At 39.5% G+C, this 27,680-nt stretch overlaps 1 protein-coding gene across 7 annotated transcripts in view; it reads left to right on the top strand.

Annotated features, from left to right (window-relative positions):
• The window catches only part of LOC124717375 (zinc finger protein 501-like), a 442,600-nt gene that overhangs the window by 46,986 nt on the left and 367,934 nt on the right, over positions 1–27,680 (top strand). For all 7 annotated transcript variants that reach the window (XM_047244212.1, XM_047244217.1, XM_047244213.1 and 4 more), the window contains exon 4: positions 17,265–17,333. In XM_047244212.1, coding sequence (XP_047100168.1) covers positions 17,265–17,333 — 69 coding nt within the window. The remainder of the gene's footprint in view (positions 1–17,264; positions 17,334–27,680) is intronic.

Here is a 27,680-nt window from a genome sequence, read left to right as displayed (position 1 = left end):
TTTCACAAGTAGCCCTGCCTTTGATGTGATAGATAATGTTAGTGACCGGACTGGAGTAGGTGGTGGTAGGAGGATGTATGGGACAGGTCTTGCATCTAGGTCTATTACAGGGGTATGATCCATGAGGTAAGGCATTGGGAGCAGGGGTTGTGTAAGGATGGATGAGTATATTATGTAGGTCGGTGGATGGCGGAATACCACGGTAGGAGTGGTGGGTAGGATAGTGGGTAGGACATTTCTCATTTCAGGGCACAAGGGGAGGTAATCGAAACCCTGGCGGAGAATGTAATTCAATTGCTCCAGTCCCGGATGGTACTGAGTTATGAGGGGAATGCTCCTCTGTGGCCGGACTGTGGGATTTTGTGAGGTGGTGGGAGACTGGAAAGATGGGAGATTTGTTGTTGTACAAGGATTTTATTTTTATTTCTCTTCTTTACACAACTTACCCCCCCCCCCCTCCCCCCTCCTCCTCAGCACCTTCTCTCCTACCCTCTGTCTAAACTGCAGCACTTCATCGTCCATCACTCCCCCACCATACTATCCCTCCCCCTTCCCACCCCAGCCTCCTCCTTACCCCCACCCAGTTGCCGCTCCCATCATGCACTGGTACTGCTGCTCGCAGTGTAGTTTCAGCTCTCAGAGACTGTAAATGTGTGTGCTAGTTGCGCTTGTGTGTGTGTGTGTGTGTGTGTGTGTGTGTGTGTGTCTGTCTACTGCTGACAAAGGCCTTAATGGCCGAAAGCTATGATTGTGTGAATCTTTGTATTGTGCCTATCGCGGCTCAGCATCTCCGCTATATGGTGAGTAGCAACTTTCCTTTTCTTGTATTGTTGCACTCTTTATTGGTATATATTAGCCTTTAATGGTATGTATTAGCCTTTCTCCTAATCAGTTAATGGATGAAGCCTCACAAAAATGATTGCTTTTATTCATTTTGCTGTATGCCGGTATGAATTTCTAATTTCACAGTTCCTTCAGCAGAGATTCATGATTTGTGAAAAATTTTATGCATTCTACCCTGATAGCTGATTCTTGTTTTTTATAAATTAATTTCAGGGGATATTTGGTATCTTGTCAGTTGACTTTGTTCACAGTTTCTATTACACTCTCTCACAAAAGCTAACACACCTATGACCAAGTGGTACAGCCTCACTGTTTTCACATATTTAATGTTTCATATTATTCCAATCTGTTATGGATCAAACTGACCATTGTAATGTATTTGTTTCATAGGAAAACTGGAGATCTTCAGTAGCCAGCCACTGATTCAAATGCAGCTAGTTGTTTTAATTACAACCAAGCTAAAATGATTGTTCCACTTGATGCCTTTACTCTTTGTTCCTCTCAGATACTGCAAGGACATTTGAGTTGTCTGTTTTCAAAGTCTTTTATCTTCATGTAATTAAAGTTTTTGGAAACAAGAGAAAACTGTCACTCAGTTGCTATTTGGTTTTATTGTTATTCTTTAGTTATTACAATTTTCTTTTATATTCTGGATTTATATTTATACTTCCCATAAATCATACCACAATATTTTAATTTAAAATAAATATTTTCTTTGAACATGCCATAAAGAAGACATGTCAAGTTGCAGGCACAGTTAAAAAGACAAGTAGCAATCTGTTTTTTTCCTACATTGTTTATGTGAGTGTCATTTAATTGTGCCTGTCTGCAACTTGACGTGTATTCTTTACAGTAAGTGACAATCTTTTTTTTCTACATGGTTGATATTCCTACCTGGGGTTTCCATTGTTTGATTTACTTTGAACATAACGACTTTTGCAACTGTAACCTGTACATAACGGTTTCTGGAAATGTTTTGGTTTTAAAATGATGGGTGAAAATGAAAAATAATATAGATATTTCGTAATACTTATTCCTGGTACAAAATAGTTAGTGACCACTAGAAAGAATAACATAGCACCAAACTATTAATTAATTTTTTTTGGACAATTGCCATCAGTTTTGTATTAAAATGACACATAATTATGAGATGACTACTTTTTATTCTGCTCTGCTCTTCAGCTTCATCAGGTAGCTCTCGGACTTCAGATTCTCATCCATTTGAGCTCCAGATATCTGTTTAAAGACATTCTTGCAGAATAAAAGTTCAGTAATAGGCAGCCCAGGTGGCTGACTAGTGGGATAAGGGTACCATGTAGAACAAAGTGGGACTTATGCCAAAATGTTAGAAGTAGTCACAATCAGGCTACAGTAGCCCATTACAAACAGTATTGTAAGGTGCTTAAAAATGTTATTTGGAAGGCAAAGAGTATGTGGTATGCAAATAGAATAGCTAATTCACAGGATAAAATTAAAAACATATGGTCAATTGCAAAGTAAGTGTCTGGTCAGCAGCACAAGGTCAATGATACAAAGTCAGTTCTTAGTAAAAATATTTCTGTTACTGATAAATCAGATAAATGTTCTGTATTTAACAGTCATCTTCTGAGCATTTCTTGTGAATTGAATAAAAATTTAGTTTCTACAGGGAATAATACAACTTTCTTGGCAAATGTCTTTCCAAGACTGATGTCTGAAATACTCATCTGTGATACAGACAAGGGGAGATTGAGTCAAAAATTAAATCATCCCTCCATCATGGATATGATGGAGTGCCTAGCAGAATATTAAAGTACTGTACTGTACATGTTAGCCCTATATTCAGCCATATTTGTTATTTTTCCTTTAGGAATGGTCAGCTTCCTGAACGATTAAAATATTCAGTAGTAAAGCCGATTTATAAAAAGGGTGAAAAGGGTAATTTAGACAATTTTAGATCTATTTCTATGTCATCAGTGTTTGCTAAAGTTATTGAAAAGGCTGTGCATGTAAGCTTAATTGGTCATTTTATATCACACAATTTGCTATCAAATGTACAGTTCGGCTTTAGAAGTCATTTAACAACTGAAAATGCTATATTCTCTTTCCTCTGTGAGGTACTGGAAGGGTAAAAAAAAAAAGGTTTCAAATGCTAGGCATATTTTTTTATTTAACTAAAGTGTTTAATTGTGTTGATCACAAAATATTGCTCCAGGAGTTGGACCATTACGCAATACGGGGAGTAGCTCACAATTGGTTCATCTCTTACTTTAGCAACAGACAGCAAAGGGTCATTATTCACAATGTTGAGAATAGCTGTGATGTGGGGTCTAAGCGGAGTGTGCAGTCAATTTAGGGGGGTGGAGGGGTGCGGTGAGGGGGGGGGGGGGGGTGCCCCACGGATCAGTGTTGGGGCCAGTCCTGTTCCTGATTTATATAAATGATATGCCCTCAAGCATTATGAGTAACTCTAAACTATTTCTGTTTGCTAATGACACTAGTTTGGTAGTAAATGATGTGTGCAATACGAGCTCTGTTTCAAATAGTGCAGGTCATGACATAAGTTCATGGCATGTAAAAAATCAAATGCTAAATCACATTAAGACTCAGTGTTTGCAGTTTCTAACACACAATTCAACAAAACCCTACATTTTAATTTCACAGAATGGGCATATGATTAGTGAAACTGAACAGTTCAAATTTCTAGGTGTTCAGTTAGTAACCTCTCTTAGAAAGCCCGCATTCAGGATCTTGTTCAAAGATTTAATGGTGCTATTTTTACTATTCGAATGGTATCTGAAGTGAGTGATTGTTCAACATGAACATTAATCTATGTAATAACTTCAAGTTGAACAAAAATATTTCAAGGAATACACAATACATGAAAGTCACAGATCAAGTAAACAGAGTAAGACGAGTGTACTCTTTAACAGTCAAATCATAACTGAGTCCAAATCTAGTGGCCGCTGGCTGGTTGGCCACTTAGGTGGCGCTGCTGCTGCTTGGCTGGCAGACAGTGCCGCATGTAGAGGACACACGTAACTGCATGGCGGCACTTTGAAAGATCGGCAAGTCACAACACTTTTCCCCCCTTTGAATTTTTTGCACAGGTCTTGATGGAGGTGGCCTGTAGATTGCTAACATCCATAGGTGTTGTTTGACTGGCCATAAAGTCTCGAGGAGGAGGCTTCCCGTACAGACGGAAGTGTCCCCCCAATGATAACGGGTTGAGATGACAGGAGACGTGGGTGTCGAATCTGCTGGGGCCCTGTGCGCCAATCTTCCTATTGCGGCAAGTCTGGTTGTTATAATAGGAGACGTGGGCGATGTGTCGGCATCCTTAGGAGAAGGAGGCGAGTAGAGTTGCTCTGGCAGATGATGATCAACTGGTTCCTGCATGGGCACATCTCCTGGTGGAATCAGTTCTTGTGCTGGCACCGATATGATGGTGAGAGGACTGTGTCGTGAGTAATGAGAGATTCCAGTATCCCGAGCGTCAGGTAGAGCCGAAGGTGGTGTAGTGGCATCCGGTACAGGTGTTGCCAGCACACGAGGCCGAATCTGGTCCGAATGACGCACTGCAACACCCATTTCCATTTGGATTTCGTACAGGCGTTGGCCACGGTGTCGTAAGATGCAGCCAGGACTCCGTTTTGGCTGCCTGCCATATCCCCGTACCCATACAAGGTCGTCGGCGGTGAACTGGCCAAGTGAAGGCACCCGCGGCCGTGAGGTGGAAGGTCGCAGAAGATGAAGTAGCATGCGGGGTTGTTGGCCATGTAAGAGCTCAGCCAGGCTGTGGTCGCCCATCGGGGTGAAACGGTAAGAAGCCAGAAATTGGAGAAGCGCATCATCAGCAGCAGAAGTCAAGAGTTTCCTCATCTGAGCCTTAAATGTGTGGACCAGTCATTCAGCCTCACTGTTTGACTGTGGATGGAACGGACGGGCCGTGACATGCATACGCCGTGATGGGCACAAAAATCCGCAAAATCGGAAGAGGCAAATTGGGGACCATTATCAGTAACAAGAGTAGAGGGAAGGCCTTCCAAAGGGAAAATGCGAGCTAGAGCATTGTTGGTTGCCGCGGTGGTAGGCGACATGCAACGGACAATGAAAGGGAAGTTAGAGTAGGCGTCAATAACGAGAAGCCAATAAGTACCTAAAAAAGGTCCCGCGAAGTCAGCATGAATACGCTTCCATGGCTTCTCAGGCGAAGGCCACGGTGACGATGACTTCGGGGCGGTGGCCTGTGACGCACAAGGGCCACAGGCAGCGACCATGTGTGCAATTTCAGATTTGATGCTGGGCCAGTACACATGACGGCGCGCCAGAGATTTTGTGCGAGACACACCCCAGTGCCCTTGGTGAAGGAGGCGCAAGAGCGAAGCACGCAAAGATGCAGGTACCACTACACGCGGCGAAGCATTGTCGGTGGAAAGGAGGATAACACCATCCCTAGCCGTGAGGCAGTAACGAAACGTGTGGTAGTTCTGCAACGGATCAGAAGTCTTAGCGGACGGACGATATGGCCAACCCTTCTGAATACAGCATAAAACCCGCGAGAGGGTAGGGTCAGAACCCGTAGCAGCCGCCAGCCGGTCCCCGGTGATGGGGAACCCGTCCACAACCCGCTGCTTGGCAACATCCAGGTGGAAACACAAAAGTTCGTCCCTATCGAATGCCAGATCAGGATCCATGGGAAGGTGAGACAGTGCATCAGCATTCGCATGTTGAGCCGTCAACCGGAAATGAATGTCATAATTGAAACGAGACAAGTAAAGAGCCCAACGCTGGAGGCGGTGTGCAGCCTTGTCGGGAAGTGACGTTGATGGATGAAACAAAGAAACAAGTGGTTTGTGAGCCGTAACAAGATGAAATTTGGATCCATAGAGAAAAACACCAAACTTATGGAGTGCATAAATAATGGCCAAAGCTTCTTTTTCAATTTGAGAATACTTTTGTTGGGCGTCCATGAGCATGAGCATGTTGGAGGCATAACCAATGGGTTGTTCAGAACCGTCAGAAAAACGGTGCGCGAGGACTGCATTGACCCCATATTGAGATGCGTCCATGGCAAGAAGAAGATGTTGGCCAGGTCGATAAGTAGCCAGCCACAGGGCTTGTTTCAGCATAGTCTTCAATTTCTGGAAAGCCACATCACATGATGTGGACCAGTGAAAAGGCGTGTTCTTATGCAACAGGCGATGCAACGGCTGAGCCACCGAAGCAGCAGATGGTAAAAACTTGTGATAGTATGCTATTTTCCTCAATAAGGCCTGCAGTTCCTTAACATTTGTAGGGCGAGGAAATGCATCGATCGCAGCGACAGTTTGCTGAAGCGGACAAATACCATCCCGAGAGAGCTGAAACCGCAAGTACGTGATGGATGCCTGAAAAAATTTTGATTTCTGAAGATTATACTTAAGACCGGCAGTCTGTAAGACATGAAAAAGTGTGCGGAGATTTTGAAGATGTTCGTCAGTGGTGGAGCCAGTGACAACAATGACGCTCTCGTAATTTATACACCCAGGGACAGTGAGCAATAATTGTTCCAAGAATCGCTGAAAGAGAGCAGGGGTGCTGGCAACCGCGAATGGCAATCGTTGGTATTGACAGAGGCCGAATGGCGTGTTAAGGACCAGAAACTGCCGGGAAGCAGCATTGAGAGGAAGTTGATGATAAGCTTCTGACCGGTCAAGTTTAGAGAAATACTGGCCTCCAGCAAGTTTAGTGAACAATTCTTCAGGTCGAGGCATAGAGTAAGTGTCGATAAGGCATTGAGCATTTACAGTGGCTTTGAAATTGCCACAGAGACGAATATCACCATTTGGCTTAGCAACGACAGGAGAGGACCACTCACTGGAAGTAAGAGGAAGTAAGACCCCTGAAGCAGTGAGATGATCCAGCTCCCGTTTGACCTGATCACGAAGGGCCACAGGAATGGGCCGAGCCCAAAAAAACTTAGGCCGAGCAGTGGGTTTGAGTGTGATATGAGCATCAAAGTCTATTGCACGGCCTAACCCAGGAGAAAAAAGGGACAAAAATGTCATCGACAAGGAATCCAATTGAGCATCAGAGACGGTATTGACAGAGTCATCTATGGAGAACCCAAAAACGCCAAAGGCATCGAAACCAAAAAGATTCTCCACCTTATTATGGTCGACCACAAGTATGGGAACAGTGCAAACGACAGATTTGTAAGATACCTCAGCATCAAATTATCCCAAGAGAGAAATCTTCTGTTTATTTTAAGTCCGTAATTGCCAAGTGACAGGTGATAGGATTGGAGAACCCAACTGAAGATACGTCTGAGAATTGATGATAGTGGCAGCAGAACCAGTATCCACCTGCATGCAAACATCCTGACCAATGATTTGGACAGTGAGGAACAACTTCCCTGAAAGGGAAGAAGTACAATTGACAGACAACACAGAATCAGAATCAGCGTCATGTTCATGAACATCATATATGTGGTCGGATTTGCAAACGGATGACACATGACCATTTTTTTTTTTTTTTGCATTTGTGACACATGGCCCACATTGTGTACAATCTTCTCATGAATATTTCGTAAAACAGAGCGGACATGAAAAAAGTTGCCTTGGGTTTTGTTGCAGTTTCTTAGAGGTTTGTTTATGGTTAGGCTGAGGCTGCGCTTGGGAGCGTACTGCGGCCACGTCGGCCGGTGGGGACATGCCACACACTTCGTCAACATCGCACAGAGGTTGTATTTCCCCGACGCTGCCCCGTGCCTCTATTTGCGCCCCAGCGGTGCGAGAAATTTCAAAAGAGTGAGCGATGGATAGGACGTAATCTAGAGTCGGATTTGCCAACTGAAGGGCACGTTGCCTAACTTCTTTGTCCGGCGCCGATCGGATAATAGCATCCCGTACCATGAAAATGGTGTAGGATTCTTTGTGAACTTCAGTAACAAATTGACACTTTCCACTGAGGCCGTGAAGTTCAGCAGCCCAAGTGCGATAGGGTTGAGTCAGTTGTTTTTGACAACGATAAAAGGCAACATGAGAGGCTACCACATGCGTTTGCTTTTGAAAATAGACGGACAGAAGTGAGCACATTTCAGTAAGGGACAAAGATGCAGGATCTTTCAAAGGAGCCAATTGTGACAACAACCGATACATTTGAGGTGAAATCCATGAAAGGAACAGAGACTTACATTTGTTCGTCCGCGACATGAAATGCCAAGAAGTGCTGTCGAACACGTAATCAGACCAGTCTTCCGCCATCTTGTCGTAAGGAGGAAATGTAGGTAGAGACAACGATGATGAAATCACAAATCGTATTTGTGAGAAGCATTTGCTGTTCTATGAGACCTTTCAATAGTTGCTCTAAAGTAGCCATGGAAACATGTGGATCAACGATGGAAAAGAAAAATCACTACCTCGTCGCCAATTGTAATAACTTCAAGTTGAACAAATATATTTCAAGGAATACGCGATACATGAAAGTCACAGATTAAGTAAACAGAGTAAGACGAGTGTACACTTCAACAGTCAAATCATAACTGAGCCCAAGTGTAGCGGCCGCTGGCTGGCTGGCCACTTAGGTGGCGCTGCTGCTGCATGGCTGGCAGACAGCGCCGCATGTAGAGGACATGCATAACTGTGCGGCAGCACTTTGAAAGATCGGCGAGTGACAACAAGCTACTCTGCTTATCTTCATTCGCTTATGTCGTGTGTTATTATATTTTGGTGTAACCCTTCCCATTCTAAAAGGATATTTTTGGCTCAGATACGGATGGTTTGGGCAATAAGTGGTGTAAGTTCATGAACCTCTTGTCGACCCTGTTCACGAGTCTACATATTTTGACATCGGGTTTCTCAATATATGTATTCCATACTGTCATTTGTTGTTAACAATATTAGCTTATTCACAAGAATAAGCAGCTTTCACTCAGTTTATACCTGGCATAACTCAAACCTGCATTTGGATCGGACTTCATTAACTCTTGTGCAGAAAGGTGTGCAGTATACTGCTGTATCCATTTTCAATAAGCTACCGCTCGAATTCAAAAATCTTAGCAATAATCCATGCACTTTCAAATCAGAAATGAAGAGTTTCCCCATGGGTCAATCCTATTCTGTCAAGGAGTTCCTTGAAAAATTAAGCTGGTTATTGTTTTATTGTTGATTGCATTTATTTATGGTTTGACTTTTTTGGGCTCATAAACATTTTATTTTTGTCTGTTATTACTTTAACGTTGTAATTACATGTAGTGACATGTTCCATGACTTTGGAGATTTTCTCCTGTATTTCGTCCTACGGCACTTGATGTGTAAATAAATAAATAAATTAATGTCAATTCAACCTGGTCCATAGTGGTCCTGTAAAAGAACTGTTACCTGAGATTTTTTTTCTGGTTTTACCGTAACACCTTTACATACCTCTGCTGCTTTTACTCCTACCTAGGATTTACCCTTATTGCAGATACTTTTATCAGTTCCTGTATCAGTGTTATAACTTTGTTCCCCTTGAATAGTAAAATGCTCTGACATTTCGGTTTTTTGTAATTAATATCCTGTTTGAAGGCTGGAACTGAAAGTGCCTTGCAGAAGAAGGTTTCTTGGGATCTTTAACAGCAACATGTACACCTGATCCAAGTCCCAAAGTTTCCAATAATGTAATAATAATCACTAGGGTTCAAGATAGTGATTTTTGAATGTACTTCCTTTTCGATCCAGCCAACCAGGTGTTACTCAGTAATTTTTATTTGTGCCAAAATACAACTTGACAGGTATACCAGTTGAAAAATATAAAATACAGAAAGCTGTACAAAATAAATTCACGTTTACCTCAAAAGAGAAACAAATGTTCTTTTTAAAATGTATTGTAAATATGATTTGACAAGCACATTGAAATAATGGGCTTTGGAAATGTATCTTTCTCAAAGTATTAAACAGGCAATGAATGTATTGGTTTTAGGTCCTATATTGTTGTCAGCATTTAACATCTACCAGAACTGAGGCCATCACAGATATAATGGAGGCTGGAACTTTCGAGTTACTTTTATAACAGAAATAGCAACTTATCTTCTAAACCATATAGCTCGAAGTGTGCTGTTTCAACATATAAAAATGTTAATATTGAAGAACAAGGGATATAAAGAGTTTAGGAAACAGGTGACTCAAAATCTGATCTTAGCTGTGACTCATTAAACCTGCAGTAAAAGGTTGCTGTGTTATTTTGTTTCATGAAGTGCACAACTTTTCTCGGTTTGTACAAGATTGAGAATTTTTTAGATGTGACTGGATGTTGCTACAGTTTTTATCAAATGACTCTTTTTGGTAGAGTTGCCTGTTATTAGCAACAAGTTCACTCTGCAGCTATAGGAAAGTGTAGTGACGCTTCTCTCTCGTTAAAAAGGCAAAAAATGAACAGTTCTTCGTGTAGAGAATGTAAAAAGCGTGTGATGAAGGGTATTCTGTGTATCAAATGCAACTTCTGGTTACACGAAAAGAGCGCGAAAGTAAATCTAAAGTTCGTCAGCGATGATTTTCCGTGGACATGTCACGGTTGTTTACGTGACGAAACGGCCGATCTTGTAAGTGCAGTTGATACAAAAAACGAAATTATAAAGTTACTACGAAGTGACATTGAGGCATTAAAAACCGAACTTTCAACCATCAAGAAAGAAAACGATACATTAATACAAGAAAAGAAGTCCTGTGTGTGTAAAAACCATCAAACGGAAAAGCAAGAAGATCGCGAAAATACGAATGACCGATCGTACTTTAAAAACAACATTTCAAGTGTTCCCGTTGATGTCTCGGTAAACTCTGTAAGCCAAAAACCGGAAGATAAATATAAATGGAAGGTGGTGACATACAGCAAAAGGAAAAACAAGGCGACAGATACACAACAAAAGGAAAATGACTTTTTAATAATTGGCGATACGCTGCTGAAGAATATCGCTGTCCCCAATTGCAAGATCGACGTACGACCTGGTATTAGAACGCATCAACTCGGTAAACATTTTAAAAATATGGTAAATGCAAGACAAGATACTACAGAACCAGATTCTGAAACCAGACATAACTATAATGGGGTGTTTATACATGTTGGGATGAATTCGTTAAGGAGCAGCAGTGAGGAAGAAATGGCAAGCGAAACAAGAAACATGATTCGTACTGCAAGAAATATGTATGCAGGATCTCGTCTGATACTTAGCGGAATCATAAACAGAAGGTCGGTGAGTGAAAAATATATCGCCAAAATAAACTGTGCTCTTAAAGAACAATGTGATCGTCTTGGGGCAATTTTTATAGACCCAAACAAATTCCTATGTAAAAACTCACTAGCGAAGGATGGCTTGCATTTAAATAGACTGGGGTCTGTAACGTTCAGCAGAATGTTTGCAGATGTCTGCAAAATCATTAGATGCAAGGGAAACTAATATGGCCTGAAGGGGATGAAAAATCGTACACTCCAGCTGGAAAAGAAAAATATAAGCACCATACAAAAAAAGACGATACTAAAAAATTTGCCCCAGAATACAGCTCACAACATGTAAACCAACAAAAGAAAAATTACATAAAAGTACTTCATCAAAATATTCAATACTTTGGTAACAAAAAATTAGAAGCAGAAGTACTCCTGAGTGAAGTAAGACCAGACATATTATGCATAAGTGAACATGGACTAACTGAAAGTAAAATACATAATGTGGCAGTAAAGGACTACAAACTAGCTAGTTACTTCTGCAGATCTAAATATAAGGGTGGTGGCGTTTGTATATATATTAAAACAGGTACTCTATCAAAGAATGTAAACAGTGAAGCTGCTACATTTCCCATAGCTAGAGAAAAAGACTTTGAAGTTACTGGTATAGTGGCAGAGGATTTTAGAGTGTTTTGTGTGTACAGGTCACCATGTGGCAATATTAGCATCTTTCTAAAAAAGTTGCTAGCTTATTGAGAATGAATATGAAGAGAAATCTTATTATATGTGGAGACTTCAACATGGGAAAAGACACAAAAATAAGACAGGATTTTGAAGAATTGTTAATACAGCATAACATGAAAGTGACAATAACTGCACCAACAAGAGTGACTGCACAAAGTGAGAAATTATTGATAACATAATTACTAATATGTGTAACTATGAGACACATGTAGTTCAGACAGAAATATCTGATCATCATGGACAACTAATCAGCTTTTGCAGAAGTAATGACACAGTATCAGAACCAAAACAAACAACCAAAGAAATTAGGATCATCAGTGAACAAAATATCAACATCTTTAGAACAATGTTAAGCAAGGAAACCTGGAATGAAACCCTACAGGCCCAGAATGTAAATGAAAAATATGATGCATTTATTTCAACAATTAAGTACCATTTTAATGTAGCATTACCCAAAGTAAAGAGACAAGAAAGGCATCAAGATCAAACACAGTGGATTACGAGTGAAATACTAGAACAGCGAAGGAAGCTTCAGGATGTGAGACGGATGGGTGAAGCTGAAAACTATAAAATGTTAAAAAAGAAGTATAGAAAAACAATAAGAGAAGCGAAAGCAAGAGCAATTGACACCACTATAGCGAACTCAAAAAACAAGGCAAAGGCAGCTTGGAATGCAATCAATGCTGAAAGAAAGGAAAAAGATGGGTCAAACAAAGAAGAAGGTATTAGGTCAATTAAAGTAGACAACACAGTGGTCACAGATGGTATGGAAATAGCAAACATACTGAATAATAACTATATCAGTGTAGTAGAAAACCTAAAATTGGAAAGAAATAGTCAAAAACAGAAGGGTATTAAGGTACCAAAAAGATCATGCAGTACTATGTTCTTAAGACCAGTCACGGAAGATGAATTGCGGAAAACTATACAGAAACTGAAGTCCAAGAAATCAGCTGGTGATGATGAAATATCAAATCATGTAATAAAGCTGGTATGTGAGGAGATAATAACACCACTGCTGAACATAGCAAACTGTTCTTTCAGAGATGCAATTTTTCCAGAAAAACTGAAGATAACGAAGGTAGTGCCAATGTACAAGAAAGGGTGTAAGGATGATCCCAACAACTACAGACCAGTTTCACTGATATCAGGTTTCTCAAAAATCCTAGAAATGCTTATGTATACCAGATTAGTTAACTATTTGGACAAACATAACATTCTCATGACCTCACAACATGGTTTCAGAAAGGGTAAATCTACAGAATCAGCAATTGTCAGTCTAACAGAATACATTTTACAGTCCTTAGATGAGAAAAAGGTTGTCTCTGCAATGTTTCTGGATCTTTCAAAGGCATTTGACACCATTGACCATGAAATGCTGATACAAAAATTAAGCAACTATGGCATTCGGGGGCAACCAGGTGAATGGATAAAATCATACTTGTGCAACCGCAAGCAGTATGTATCATTAGGAAACTCGTACCAATCAGAAACCAAATCCATCAAATATGGAGTGCCACAGGGTTCGGTAATGGGGCCATTGTTATTTAATGTATTTGTTAATGATATAGGTGTTGAGGAGGAAGAAAAGAAAATATTGTATGCTGATGACATGACAATACTAAATAGTGACCAAAATATGGAACAGCTTGAGAGAAGAGCATACATATCTGCAAATGTCACAGCTCAATGGCTGTTGGAAAATGAACTGGTTATAAATCTAAAAAAGACTATGTATGCAGTGTTTAAAAACAAGGAAAAGGCTGTAGACATGGATTTAGAGGTTGACGGAACAAGGCTGGAAGAAGTAGAATCTGCTAGATTCTTAGGTATTCTTGTGGATAATGAACTGAAATGGAAAAAACATATTAATAATGTCTGTAAGAAACTGAGCTCTGTCATATTCTTAATGATGCAGCTATCACAGTATTCAGACAAGAACCTTCTGTGTACAGCGTATCATGGACTTTTCGAACCATACTTACAGTATGGAGTGACGGTGTGGGGAAACTCAAACAAACAAGAGACAAAACGAGTGTTCACATTACAAAAAAAAGCAATTAGGACCATTTTAAGAAGAAAGACCTCTGAAACATGCAGAAACTGTTTCAAGAATTTAGGTATCTTAACTTTTTCATCATTATATATATACAAAACAATAATGTACATCACAAAAGGTAGTGAGGACTGGATTACAAATGCTAGTGTACACACCCACAATACAAGAAAGAAGAATGAAGTACGGAGCATACCCCACTGACTGGCAATGCTAGAAAAAGGACCCCAGTACTCTGGTATCAGACTACTAAGAAGTCTGCCCAAAACCCTGCAAGATTGTGTACTTCACAATGAATTTACAAAGAAACTTAAAGACTATCTCATTGAAAAAGAGTTTTACAGTGTTGCAGAATACTTATGCCGTTAAGTTTGTATATATTGTTACTCATTATCAGTGATGTAAAAATGTAAGCTAAAGGTGTAGAAAAATAATTGATAAAGAATTTTAATACTTTGACATGTCCTATATTACACGTGCATTTACTGTACACAATGTAATCTTACAGGATCAAATAAAATTCAATTCAATTCAATTCTATCCGTTAAACTGTTGATGTATAATGTGAGCAGTGCTAAGTCTAGTACCTGCCCCTGAGTACAAGATAGATAAAATTCAGTGCCTGTAAGTCATTCTTCCTGCAGGGTAACATTCTGTGTTATGAGTATCACACCTGTAGCTATGGATCCATGAAAATGTACCTACTGAATCAAAAACTTCTAAAATGTGTGGACATAGCGAATCTGAGTCATCAACTGCACCCATGGATCTAACAGTGGAGGTGCCCCAATGCTACTAGTTAAAACAGAGGAAAAATGATTGTAAAATACAGATATTTGTCTGCTGTGCTCCCCAACAAGGTCATTTATCTGTAAAACTGTCTATTTGGGCACAACAGATGTTTGAAGGTTAATAAATGTAAAGACTACCTAAGCCCAAGTCACTGAAGAAACTGAGCTGTGTAGCAGGCAGCTATGCCCAGCAGCTTTACAACAGTCTTAGGAGGTATTATTTGAAAAAAAACTTAAGAATATATATTAATGCATGCAGTACTTAGAATCATATTTCATAAAATATAAGGGGCAGTCAAAACGTTTCTATTTGAAGACGTTGCTGCAGTATACATGTGACGTATAGGCAGGTGGTTAGGGTGGCATTCGTATCTTTCTGACACATGTGCGGTAAATACGAAAAAGTGATCTGTGGGGATGTTGTTACCTAATGTGTGCAAACAGGATCGAGGTGCACAGAGGTTACGTTGACTCGAGTGGGGGACACTTGGGAATCCACCCTATAGTCCTGATCTCTCCCTGTGCAATAATTGTGTATTCAAATCCATAAGAAAACCTCGAAAGGATGACAATTCCTGTCGGGTGACAGCGTGCAGCAAGCAGTTATGGATTTCTTCACGCAGCAAGACAGGGTGTTTTACCAAGCAGATATGTTCCACGTGGTGTGTCGGTGCAATGATTGCCTCAGTGCTCGTGACAATTTTGCCCAAGTGGCATTCCAGTTGTGAACTGTACAACCCTCAGATGGAATCTTTATGATGATGTCGTATGTAAGCTGCAGTTTTGTACATTCATCCCTTATTTTTCATCAGACTGCAAATGTGCTGTTTTGATTAAGTTATTAAAACACAGCAGATTAGAATAGGTCATGGTGCTGTGCTGCACATGTTAGCCCTGTATTTGTAATTTTTCCTTTAGGAATGGTCAATTTCCTGAGCAATTAAAGTACTCAGTAGTAAATCCGCTTTATAAAAAGGGAGAAAGGGATAATGTAGATAATTTTAGACCTATTTCTATGCCATCAGTGTTTGCAAAAGTTATCAAAAAGGTTGTGTATGTAAGGTTAATTGATCATTTTATATCACACGATTTGCTATCAAATGTACAGTTTGGCTTTAGAAGTCGTTTGACAACTGAAAATGCTATATTCTCTTTTCTCTGTGAGGTACTGGATGGGCTAAACAAAACGTTTCGAATGCTTGGTGTATTTTTTGATTTAACAAAGGCATTTGACTGAGTTGATCTCACAATATTGCTCCAGAAGTTGGACCATTACGGAATAAGGGGAGTAGCTCACAATTGGTTTACCTCTCACTTTAGCAACAGGCAGCAAAAGGTCATTATTCACAATGTTGATAACGGCTGTGATGTGGGATCTGAGTGGGGTACTGTCAAGTGGGAGGTGCCCCAGGGATCAGTGTTGGGGCCACTCCTGTTCCTTATTTATATAAATGATATGCCCTCTAGTATTATGGGTAACTCTAAAATATTTCTGTTTGCTGATGACACTAGCTTGGTAGTAAAGGATGTCTGCAAAATTTACTCAGTTTCAAGTAGTGCAGTACATGATCTCAGTTCATGGCTTGTAGAAAATAAACTAATGTTAAATCACAGTAAGACTCAGTTTTTACAGTTTCTAACACACAATTCAACAAAACCTGACGTCTTTATCTCACAGAATGGGCATATGAGTAGTGAAACTGAACAGTTCAAATTTCTAGGTGTTCAGATAGATAGTAAGCTGTCGTGTAAAGCCCACGTTCAGGATCTTGTTCAAAGACTTAATACTGCCATTTTCACTATTCGAATGGTATCAAAAGTGAGTGATACTTCAACATGTAAATTAGTCTACTTTGCTTATTTTCATTCACTTATGTCGTATGGTATTATGTTTTGGGGTAACTCTTCCCATTCTAGAAGGATATTTTAGGCTCAGAAATGGGCGGTTTGGGCAATAAGTGGTGTGAGTTCACGAACCTCTTGTCGATCTCTGTTCACAAGTCTGGGTATTTTGACATTGGCCTCTCAATATGTATATTCCTTATTGTCCTTTCTTGTTACCAATATTAGTTTATTTCCAAGAATAAGCAGCTTTCACTCGGTTAATACACAGCAGAAATCAAACCTCCATTTGGATCGGACTTCCTTAACTCTTGTGCAAAAAGGTGTGCAGTATACTGCTGCATCCATTTTCAATAAACTGCCACTCGAATTCAAAAATCTTGGCAGTAATCCACGCGCTTTCAAATTGAAACTGAAGAGTTTCCTCATGTGTCACTCATTCTATTCTGTCGAGGAGTTCCTTGAAAAATTAAGCTGATTCTTATTGTATTGCTGATAGCGTTTACTTAAACTTATGGACTGACTTTTTTTCAGGTTCATGAACATTTATTTTTATCTGTTATTACTTTTATGTTGTATGTTCATGTAGTGACATGTTCCATGACCTTGGAGATTTGCTCCTCAATTTGGTCCTACGGAACTTGACGTGTAAGTAAATAAATAAAATAAAATCACCCAATCACAAAGTTCGAGATATGTGGATTTGAGTTCTGCTGTAGCAAAAACTTTCAATTGTCACAATATATTCATTTGTGTTATGTAGACTGCTTTTATATGTGCTTCTTGTAATGTGGATGTCATCTGTACTTAACTCATTTCCTTTGTTTCAGGTGGAGGCTGAACCACACACATTTCCTAAGCAAGAGATAGAGTACATATCTGTTAAACAAGAACCTCCGGTAAGTACTAAAATTCATCTGTCTTCACATCCAAACATATGCTCCGCAAGGCACTGTGCAAAACATGAGAACACCAAGGCACTTTCTCTGTAAGGGTGCATTTGATATCCTTCCTTGTCCTTGTCCTGTGTTCCATCGTAATATCCTGTTGAAAAAATGTTAAGCCTTAATCCACCTTCCTTCTGTTGAACTTGTAACCTCCCCCTCACTTATCGACCTTAATGACAGTGAAAAATTAAACCGCATGTACCTAATGGAAATTTGGAAAAAGCAATCTTCACCGAAGTTAATCTATCGGTAAAGAGGGAGGAAGGATTACATCTAAATGAAAGGAAAAATGCAAATGAAATTGGTGGAAATTAATTGAAAAAGGGTAAAGTTAATAAAGAAAGTAAATGTGTGGTCGTTACGTTAATAATTAACTGGCATTAATTAGATATTTGAGATTTGGGGAAAATTACGATCGCCAGTCCTGTGGACAACTACTATAATAACTGAAAAAGAAAGGTTAATGCACATATAATTAGCACTAAAAGTGTGGCAACTGAAGGTTTACACGTGTTGTGTGAAAATTGAATGTTTGTCAGATGTAATAAATTTCGCTACACTGACTTAATTTAGCAAAATAATTTAAAAAACCGGAAAATTGAAAGTTAATTTAGTGACTGCAATTAATAGTGAACTTTGCTTCTGAAGCACTACGAAATTAAATAAAATAAGGTTAGTCTTGGGGCTACCTCAACAATCGTCTCAAGAGCTACTTGAATCTACGAAATTTAGAAATAAGAGTTTTAACTTTGAACTTGAATTAAATGATTTTGAACAATTAACAATAGTAAAATTTAGTGTGTACCAAGCTGAGCTGCAGTCACAGGTAAGCTAAAATATGGTAACAAAACTCGCACTCTTAATTTGTGCTTGTGTATTCTAAATATTGTAGCCAGCTATGAATACTTTAACTGAACTTTGAAATTAAAGCAGTGAAATGGAATGATATTACTTTAATGCGGGCGTTTGAATTTCAACGACACTTGAGTTCATTTCGGAAAAGGAATGTGCGGAATGTTTTAAATGTACGGTACCCTGGTCGAGATTTGTGATCATCTGTTGGGATTATTGTCTATTATATGATTAATCAGTGTAAACAGTGAATTGTGAATCATGTTCATTTGGTCATTTAGTCGTATATTCCTTTCAGCCTTTGTTTTGTGTATGTGATAATTTTCCTATAAGGTTAGGAGCTGTCTTTCAATATTTATTCTGACTATTTTCATTTCTTTCACTTTTGTAGCAGGTTTGAGGGTATTTTCTCTTAAATGTTCTTCAAAAGTTGAATGTCCTGTCCCATATTTCAATGCTCAGATAGGTTCTTTGTACCGTGTGTCAAATGTTCTGCTGGTTTGTCCTACTTATCTTCCATCACATGTTGCATTGTAATTAGGATATTCCTATTTTCTGGTAGATGTCAGTATCTTTTGTTATTTTTGGAATATACATTTAGATTGAGCTGTCTGTTTTATATGCTATGTTTATGCCTTGTCTTTTGAATATGTTTGTTATTGAATCTGTGTGTTTGTGCTTGTAGGTCATCATGTACCATCTTGAACCTTCTTTCCTGTTTTCCTATATTCTTTGTGTCATTGTTGTTCTGTTGCTGTGTATGCTTGTTTGTGTGGTATTTTGTTGTGCTCTTGTTTTTTGGCTGAATGTGTGTCATATTTATTGACTGTTTATGGTGTTTGATTTTTTTGTTTAATTTTGTTACTAGATACTACTGCACCCACTGTTTGTTGCTATTTGTGAGATGATGTCTAGTTCTTACTGGTAGTTTTCTATGCTGAGTTGTACTGTATTAAGTCTACAAAGCATGTATCTGAATATTGATTGCTTCTGTGAGTATGGGTGATTTGAAGTCTAACACATGATAGTGTCCATTCTTGCAGGTTTATGGTGAATTTCAAAGCTATGCTGATTGTTTTCTTTTTTATGGTTATCCTAAGACGTTTATTTGGTTGTCATGTTCTTTTTCCATTGTTAATCTTATCTTTGTATGTACTGTGCTTATATCTGCAAGCAACTGATAAATTTTTGTGGAGGTTAATCAATTAGATGATGGATATCACCTGTGCATCTAATCCAATAAAGTGTGTTGTAACTCTTTGTGAGTATGTTTTTAAAAATCAGGTTTTCTAGGTGGTTTGTGAAAATGTTGGGTAGGGCATCTGACGCTGGGGATGCCATTGGTAGTCTATCTTCTTGTAAATAGTATTCACTATTAAACTAAAGGTAGTTCTGTTCACTTATCAGTTCAGAAATTTGTGTATTTCTGTGAGTTGTTCATCTGGTAGTTGGCTGTTATATTTCAGGGTTTGTTCTATGATGTTCATTGTTTCTGCTACTGATAAGTTAAAGTACATATTTTTATGTCAAAAGACAGTACACCCACTGAAGGTACCTTGTAACTATGGTGAAACATATCTGGGTGCACCATATAAATAAATAAATTTAAAAAAAATCCTTAATGTGCAGCATGCAAAAGGCATTTTTCTTTTGAACTACAGTAATTTATTTTATACATTTAATTTTTTGTATCACCATTTATTATTCATTAACTTTGAGATTTTAATTTCTCTTTCAAAATCAAATAACCATATTAATCAATATTTCAACAATACATAAAAATTATTTTCCTCTCCAAAAACTTAACCAAACCCAATTAATAAAATTATTGAACGTTCAACATTATCTCAGCAAACCTTGAACAAAGCAAAATTTCTGCAAGCTTAATTACCAGATATTAATTTAAGCATAAGCTACTCAGACAATTATATCTCAATAAGAGTGCTAAATTACAGGAAGAAAATAGAATTTAGAATTTTACAGTCCTGCTTTGGACGCCCTCCGGGCCAAGGTACATAAACATTGAAACCAGAACAAGAAAGCCTTCTAGAACACACAGAAATCTGCTATTAGAAACATTTCTACCCACGACCTTATAAATACGTTACAGTCTTTAACATGGAAATAAAACACAATAAAATAGTGGCCATACAATTAAGAAAATAAGCCCGCAACTTAATTACAAGTAAAAAACCTTAACAATTACACATCTATCTTTAACTAATGTAAAGGACATTCACTGATATACACATACGAAAACCAAAATGCCTCTTTTGCAACCAATTAGCATGTTCCGGCTTAGTCAAATATTAATTAATGACAAGTAATGAGCAGCACCAGTATCATAATCTGAATCTGAACTGAGAAAGTTTTTATACAATGAATGAGCCTGTGCAATTCTTTAATTTTTGCGATAAGCACAGTTGTCGTTGAAATGATACTCACGAGAAAGATTATCGGTAAGACTGAAACTCCAGCAGATGGAAACGAAGCCCCATAACCAACGCCTGAGGGCCGGAGAGCAGATCAGCGTTGGGTGTTAACACCAAGGCAGTCCAGCCATCACTCACCTCTCTCGCACACTGTGCTCCAGCTGCAGCGCACGACAGTTGCTCCTCCTGGTCACTCAGTTCCGTCTGCCTCCTTGCTTGCCTCGGAAATGCGCTATATACCCAGCCAGCACGAGACAAAATCGATATTGGGTAGCTTACATAGTCTATGAACCAGAGGAGATAGATTCTATTACCTCAATGTGAACACATCAATCTCCCCCCTTTAATGTCGAATACCTTGTGAAAAGCAAAACCTACGGAATTGACTGGAACAAAATGCAGGGGTATTATCACTTACTAACCTTCGTGGTGGGCCAAATGTGGTAAAAATAGATACCAAATGCTGAATACTCATCTGAGCAGTGATACTTTGGCTTGGAATCAGCCAAACAAACCGAGTAAAGGCATCCTCTACTACAAGGATGAACCTGTTACCATCCTTAGTTCGCGCGAGGGGTCCTACATAATCAATAAACAATTTCTGTAATGGCTGGAACTCCCTTGTGGATTGCAAATAGCCTTTACTCCTCCCCACGTCTGGTTTTCCACGTTGACATTCTTTGCAACCTCTAACCAGCTTCAAAACTTCTAGGGCCATCCCTTTCCAGGTAAGATGTTCATTGATTTTAGCCAAAGTTTTCTTACCTCCTAGGTGCCCTCCATACACCGATTGGTGATAATCCCTGAACACTGCGGGTACTAAACTTTTTGGCAAACAAATTCTTTATTTCAGATCATGTCGCCCTTTATAACAAAGCATGCCTTTTCCAAGGAATATCCTTCTAACCCCTGCCCGTTGCGCAATTTCCTTCATATCACTGCCAAGTCGGGATCCTTCTCTTGCTCTTCCCTCAGATTTCGAAACAAGTCGGGAATCTTGGTCAACACTCCCCCTACTACTCAAGTTTGCGGCACCTCCGCATTATTCACGGATAACGATGCTGGCTAAGCTCCTTCGTGGGAGATTTCCTGCTCTTGTTCAAACATTCGGGTAAGCGCATCCGAATTTTGTGAGCCTTTAATATGTACAATGTCAAATTGAAATGCTGATATTCTGATAGCCCAACGTGCTATCCTACCCATTTTTCAGGGCCTCGCCAAAACCCAACTTAGAGCTTGGTTGTCCACCTCTAATTGAAACCTCCGGTATTCGAGATAAAACTTAAATTTTTCAATGGTGAACAACACCGCTAAAGCTTCTAGCTCATAAACAGAATAGTTACGCTCTGGATCAGACAATACCCTCGAAGCAAAAGCTACAGTTCGACATTCCCCTTCCTGTAGTTGCAACAAAACTGCAGCAATACTGGTATTTGATGCGTCAGTTTGTACAATAAAAGGTCAATTGAAGTTGGGAATAGCGCATTACTAATGGCTTGTTTAAGTGCCTCAAAAACTGATTATTGGCTATCCCCCCATTGGAACTTCTCCCATTTTTTCCATAATTGATTTATAGGGACCAGTAACCCAGCAAAATTCGGTACAAATTTTCAAAAAAAATTGCACACACCAATGTAACGGGCTACGTCTTTCTTGTCACGAGGTGTAGGAAACCTGTGATTCGCACTGGTTCTAGACTGATCTATCCTAACCCCTTGGTTTGACACAGTATGCCCCAAGAAGGAAATTTCCTTTTTTGCTAATGTGACCTTGCCTGGTTTTACGGTCAGGCCTGCTTCCCTAAAAGGCGTGGTCACTAATTTAAGGTGTTCAAGATGTTCATCAAAATTCTTACTATAGATCACCACGTCGTCTAGATAGTTGTAGACAAATTTGAATTTAAATTCGCCAAAGACAGAATCTAACAGTTGGGAGAGTACTGCCGCCCCTGTAGCCAACCCAAACGGTACACGGTTAAATTCGTACAGATTGTAATCAGTGCAGAAAGCCGTTAATGGTTTAGACTCCTCATGCGATGGGATTTGATAATAGGCTTGGTTTAAATCCAATACGGAAAAGACCTGAGCTTCCGAAAACCAAATAAAACAAGTCTGCAAGTCCGGTAAGGGCGCTGATTCTAATACCACCTTTTAGTTTAACAACCGGTAGTGTACCACTGGCCTAAACCCCCTATTATTAGGCTTTGGCACCAAAAAAATTGGCAAGGCATACGGCGACACTGATGTCTAACAACCCCTTCCTCTAGCAACTTACTTACAATCTTAGATAACTCCCTCATCTTAGGAGGGGATGGCCGGTAAGGTGACTGTCTAACAGGGTTCGAATCCCTGAGTCTTATCTTATAACACAGCTGATGTGTCACTCCTAAATTTTCGGACAGAACGTCAGGGAACTGGTGAAGCACATCTAAAAGCTTGCTAGCGTGCTCACAGGAAAGATGTCAAAGATCAAAATCGGAACCCTCTTCCTGCACATGGTACACACTACTTAGCTTCTTCTGATCACATAGCTGAAACTTTACCCCCCGACAAAAATTAAAGGAAAATTCCTTTTGTGCATGATTTAATACACAACTCATTTTAACAAGAAAATCATATCCAAGCAAAACAGATACGGACAAGCCCTGAATAATTAAAAACCACCAAGGCCATGAAAATACACCAATCTTTAATTTACAACTACCCACAACATTTAAATGTTCGTTGGCCACAGATCTACAGTCACTTTCGGTCATTTGTAAGGGTGGTAAACTGGCACGAGTCTTATTATCCATATACCACTTATAATCTAGGAGGGGTACACTACTCCCAGAGTCCAGCAACCCTTGCACCGGCTCCAAACCCACAGACACCCAAGCAAACGGGAGGCGAGAAGTATTACCTGCACATACCATACGACACCCGCAGGGAGGCCTAACTCCCTTCAACTCCCGGGTAGCCTCCTGGCGTCAACTATTATGATCACGCGGTTTAGGGCAACTACGTACAAGGTGTGCAAAACTCCCACATCTAAAATAGTGCACAGTCAGACCTTGACGCTGCGAAAATTCCTTTTTAAATTCCTGGCTTTTAAGGTTGGTATCAGGTGTTCGGTCTCTTTTGCACTTACTACCACAATGCTGCACATTTTCTATTCCCACTACCAATCTGTCTAAATCATGAAATGACTGCGGCTTATCTGCAAAGATCACTTGAGACCGATCTGGATGCATACCTTCAAGCAGGCTACTCACAGCATCTACCTCGGTTACTTCAATGCATAGGGCTATCATAGCTGTTCTCACCCTATCGACATATTCAGACAATGACTCATCATTATCCTGAACATGATAAAAATAATCGTCCACAAGATCCTTGTACCTTCGTTCACCTAACAACTCCTTCAAAATTGTCTGACGTAGACAAAACAAGGAACCACCTTGGCTTAACAATTTACTAATTACTCGACTTAGCTGTCCTTCAGCCAATGCATAAATTAACTGACAAATTAATCCTTCCGAGACTTAACAATCAACCATAATAGCTCTTTTATACTATTAACGTCCTTTACAGATAAGCTACATACTCCCTGAAGTAGTGGTAACACGGGATTCGGCAGTTTACTAAACTGTTCCGAACTCTGGACTGCAGTATTCAGACTGCCCCTTCTACGTTCCTCTACACCTTGATTCCCTTCGCCTTCCTGCCATTTATAAGTAAATAGGATCCTTTGCACTGAAATTAATTCTTGTTGCAACACCCGTATATCATTCAGAAATTTATTGCCTTCACAAACAAGCTGAATATCACTAACTCGATTAGCCATGTGATCCACCAGAGCGTGTAACCATAACAATTGCGCTTGGGAGGGACTAGAACCTTCTAAAACCTCAATGCCTTCTTTTACAACACCCAATAAGGAAAGACATGCGGCACATGCGGTACTCACCTCGCCTACTGGACCGGCAGTGATTTTTAGAAGCTTGTGTAATATACCTCGCAACTGCTGGCTCAATTTGGCCACACTGCCCTCGTCTCCTTCGCCTCTTAATCGAAGTTCATACTGCAGTGGTTCTTTTCTTAGATACTTTAAGCCCAACACACTGCGAACTGCCATGGCACGGGAGCTGGAAACACTCAGGGAATTTTGAACAAGGCCCTCAACCCAATATAATTCTATTACTTATACAGCTAACAAAGCACCAAGGAATATAATGCAAACAGAGGAACCACGCTCTGCTACCATTTGTAGCAGTGACTTAAAATCTTTAGAACAGGCTGTCACTTTTGATCAAGGAAGGACTAGGCCCAAGTTTGCACATATAATAAATTTTATTATAGTGTAGTTCCTCAGCACATGTTCACATTCCTTGGTACTCAAAAAAATATACTGTACAATTTACATTCATTACACTCTTTAGCCTTTAGCAAACAAATTTTGAAATAAATACGATCACTGTCATGTTCTCTTTAAACCATTTCAGTAACACCAAAAATTAAAGCAAAGGCTTTCGAAGTGAACTCAGAAAAAACTCGCCTCACAACCAGGCTAAAGTTTACCTTTCCCTCAAATAAAATGTACTGAAAAACTCAACATTAAAAAGACACAAGCATAATTGCATTAAAAAAAAATATTTATCCAATTAATGAAATTATTGAACGTTCAACATTATCTTAGCAAACCTTGAACAAAGCAAAATTTCTGCAAGCTTAATTACCACACATTCAAGCATAAGCTACTCATACAACTATAGCTCAATAAGAGTGCAAAATTTCTGCAAGCTTAATTACTACACATTTAAGCATAAGCTACTCATACAATTATAGCTCAATAAGAGTGCTAAATTACAGGAAGAAAATAGAATTTAGAATTTTGCAGTCCTGCTCTGGACACATGCCCTTCTTGCTCTCCGAGCGGACCCACACGACCCACGTACTCCTCCGGGCCAAGGTACATAAACATTGAAACCAGAACAAGAAAGCCTTCTAGAACACACAGAAATCTGCTATTAGAAACATTTCTACCCACGACCTTATAAATACGTTACAGTCTTTAACATGGAAATAAAACACAATAAAATAGTGGCCATACAATTAAGAAAATAAGCCCGCAACTTAATTACAAGTAAAAAACCTTAACAATTACACATCTATCTTTAACTAATGTAAAGGACATTCACTGATATACACATACGAAAACCAAAATGCCTCTTTTGCAACCAATTAGCATGTTCCGGCTTAGTCAAATATTAATTAATGACAAATAATGAGCAGCACCAGTATCATAATCTGAATCTGAACTGAGAAAGTTTTTATACAACGAACAAGCCTGTGCAGTTCTTTAATTTTTGCGATAACCACGGTTGTCGTTGGAATGATGCTCACTAGAAAGACTATCGGTAAGACTGAAACTCCAGCAGATGGAAACGAAGCCCCATAATCAACGCCTGAGGGCCGAAGAGCAGATCAGTGTCGGGTGTTAACACCAAGGCAGTCCAGCCATCACTCGCCTCTCTCGCACACTGTGCTCCAGCTGCAGCGCACGACAGTTGCTCCTCCTGGACGCTCAGTTTCATCTGCCTCCCTGCTTGCCTTGGAAATGCGCTATATACCCAGCCAGCGCAAGAGAAAATTAATAGTGGGTAGCTTATGTAGTCTTTGAACCAGAGGAGATAGATTCTATTACCTTGATGTGAACACATCATCTGTTTTAGCAAATCTATTATTTGTTTGTGACGTTGTCTAATACCATTTGAATAAATGCTTCCATAATAATAGTAGTAGTCATCGATCTCAAGTTAAATTTCATTTGCAACTGCTGCAGTACTGAAATTTCTTATCTGATTCACAAATGCCTTTATGGCCACAAATCACATCACTTCCATCAAGATTATGGTGATCCTACTCTACAAGGACTTGTGCATGAGAGGTCTGGAACTGGCAATGGATACTTCTGTGCAATACATTTTTGATTTGTGCGATTTCGACCATATTACTCCTGCCTGTGAACAGCTATCATACCCAAATGCCAGTAAGCATAGAGATGATCAAACCCTGTGTTTGCTCTATCGTCTTCGTAATTATTGCACTACTTCTTATTTATCTTCAACCTGTACTATCTGAACAGCACAGCAGAAACACTTGTTCTCAGCAAAGCAAAATGCTCTTTGTGCTGCTTCACAACACTGCCATGTATTCTAAACCATACTGTGCAAGGTGTTGCAGTGGTTAACAAACTGGACTTCCATTTGTCAGGATGATGGTTCAAACCCATGTCCAGCCATCCAGATTTAGGTTTTCTACGATTTCCCTAAATCATTTCAGACAAATGGTGGAATGGTTGCTTTGAAAGGGCACAGCCGATATCCTTCCCCAACCTTGACACAATCCGAGCTTGTGATCCATCTCTAATGACCTCAATGACATCAGGACGTTAAACCCAATCTTCCTTCTTTACTCTAAATCATCATCTGAACCAGGAATGTGACTTTAAAATAACCTTCCTCAAAGTACTAGAGAAATTAAAATCTTTTCAAAACTTTGATAGACAGCTAATAACACATCATATATTGCAATTGCTATCTCTTCCATGTACCTGTCTGCAGTTTACTCTTGTCAATTCTCCCTCCCCAGCCACTTTTCCCTCACTCTTTTCTGCAGAGTGCTCTGTTGAATAGCCACTTCCCTGACAGCCACTGTCATTTTAATTTTAATTTTGTACTCTCGTTTTATCCCTTAATGTCTCCATTATTTTATTATTATTAGCATTACTATTATTATTGTTATTGTTATTCATCATCATCATCATCATCGGCACAACAGCTATTCGTGAGCCTTGGCCTTCGGTTATCCCGTTCTTCCCTGTTTACTACTGAACAACTCCAGTTTTGAATTCCAATTTTCCTTACATCCCTCTGACATCTTCCTTCCACCTTAGCTCTGGTCATCCTACTTTCCTGGTTCCTTCAGGCACTGCACTGAATGTCTTCTTAATCATTCTATCATTTTCTCTCAGT

Source organism: Schistocerca piceifrons, chromosome 9 (assembly GCF_021461385.2).
Source record: "Schistocerca piceifrons isolate TAMUIC-IGC-003096 chromosome 9, iqSchPice1.1, whole genome shotgun sequence".
Lineage (NCBI taxonomy): Eukaryota > Metazoa > Arthropoda > Insecta > Orthoptera > Acrididae > Schistocerca > Schistocerca piceifrons.
This window is presented reverse-complemented; position numbering and strand designations above follow the sequence as displayed.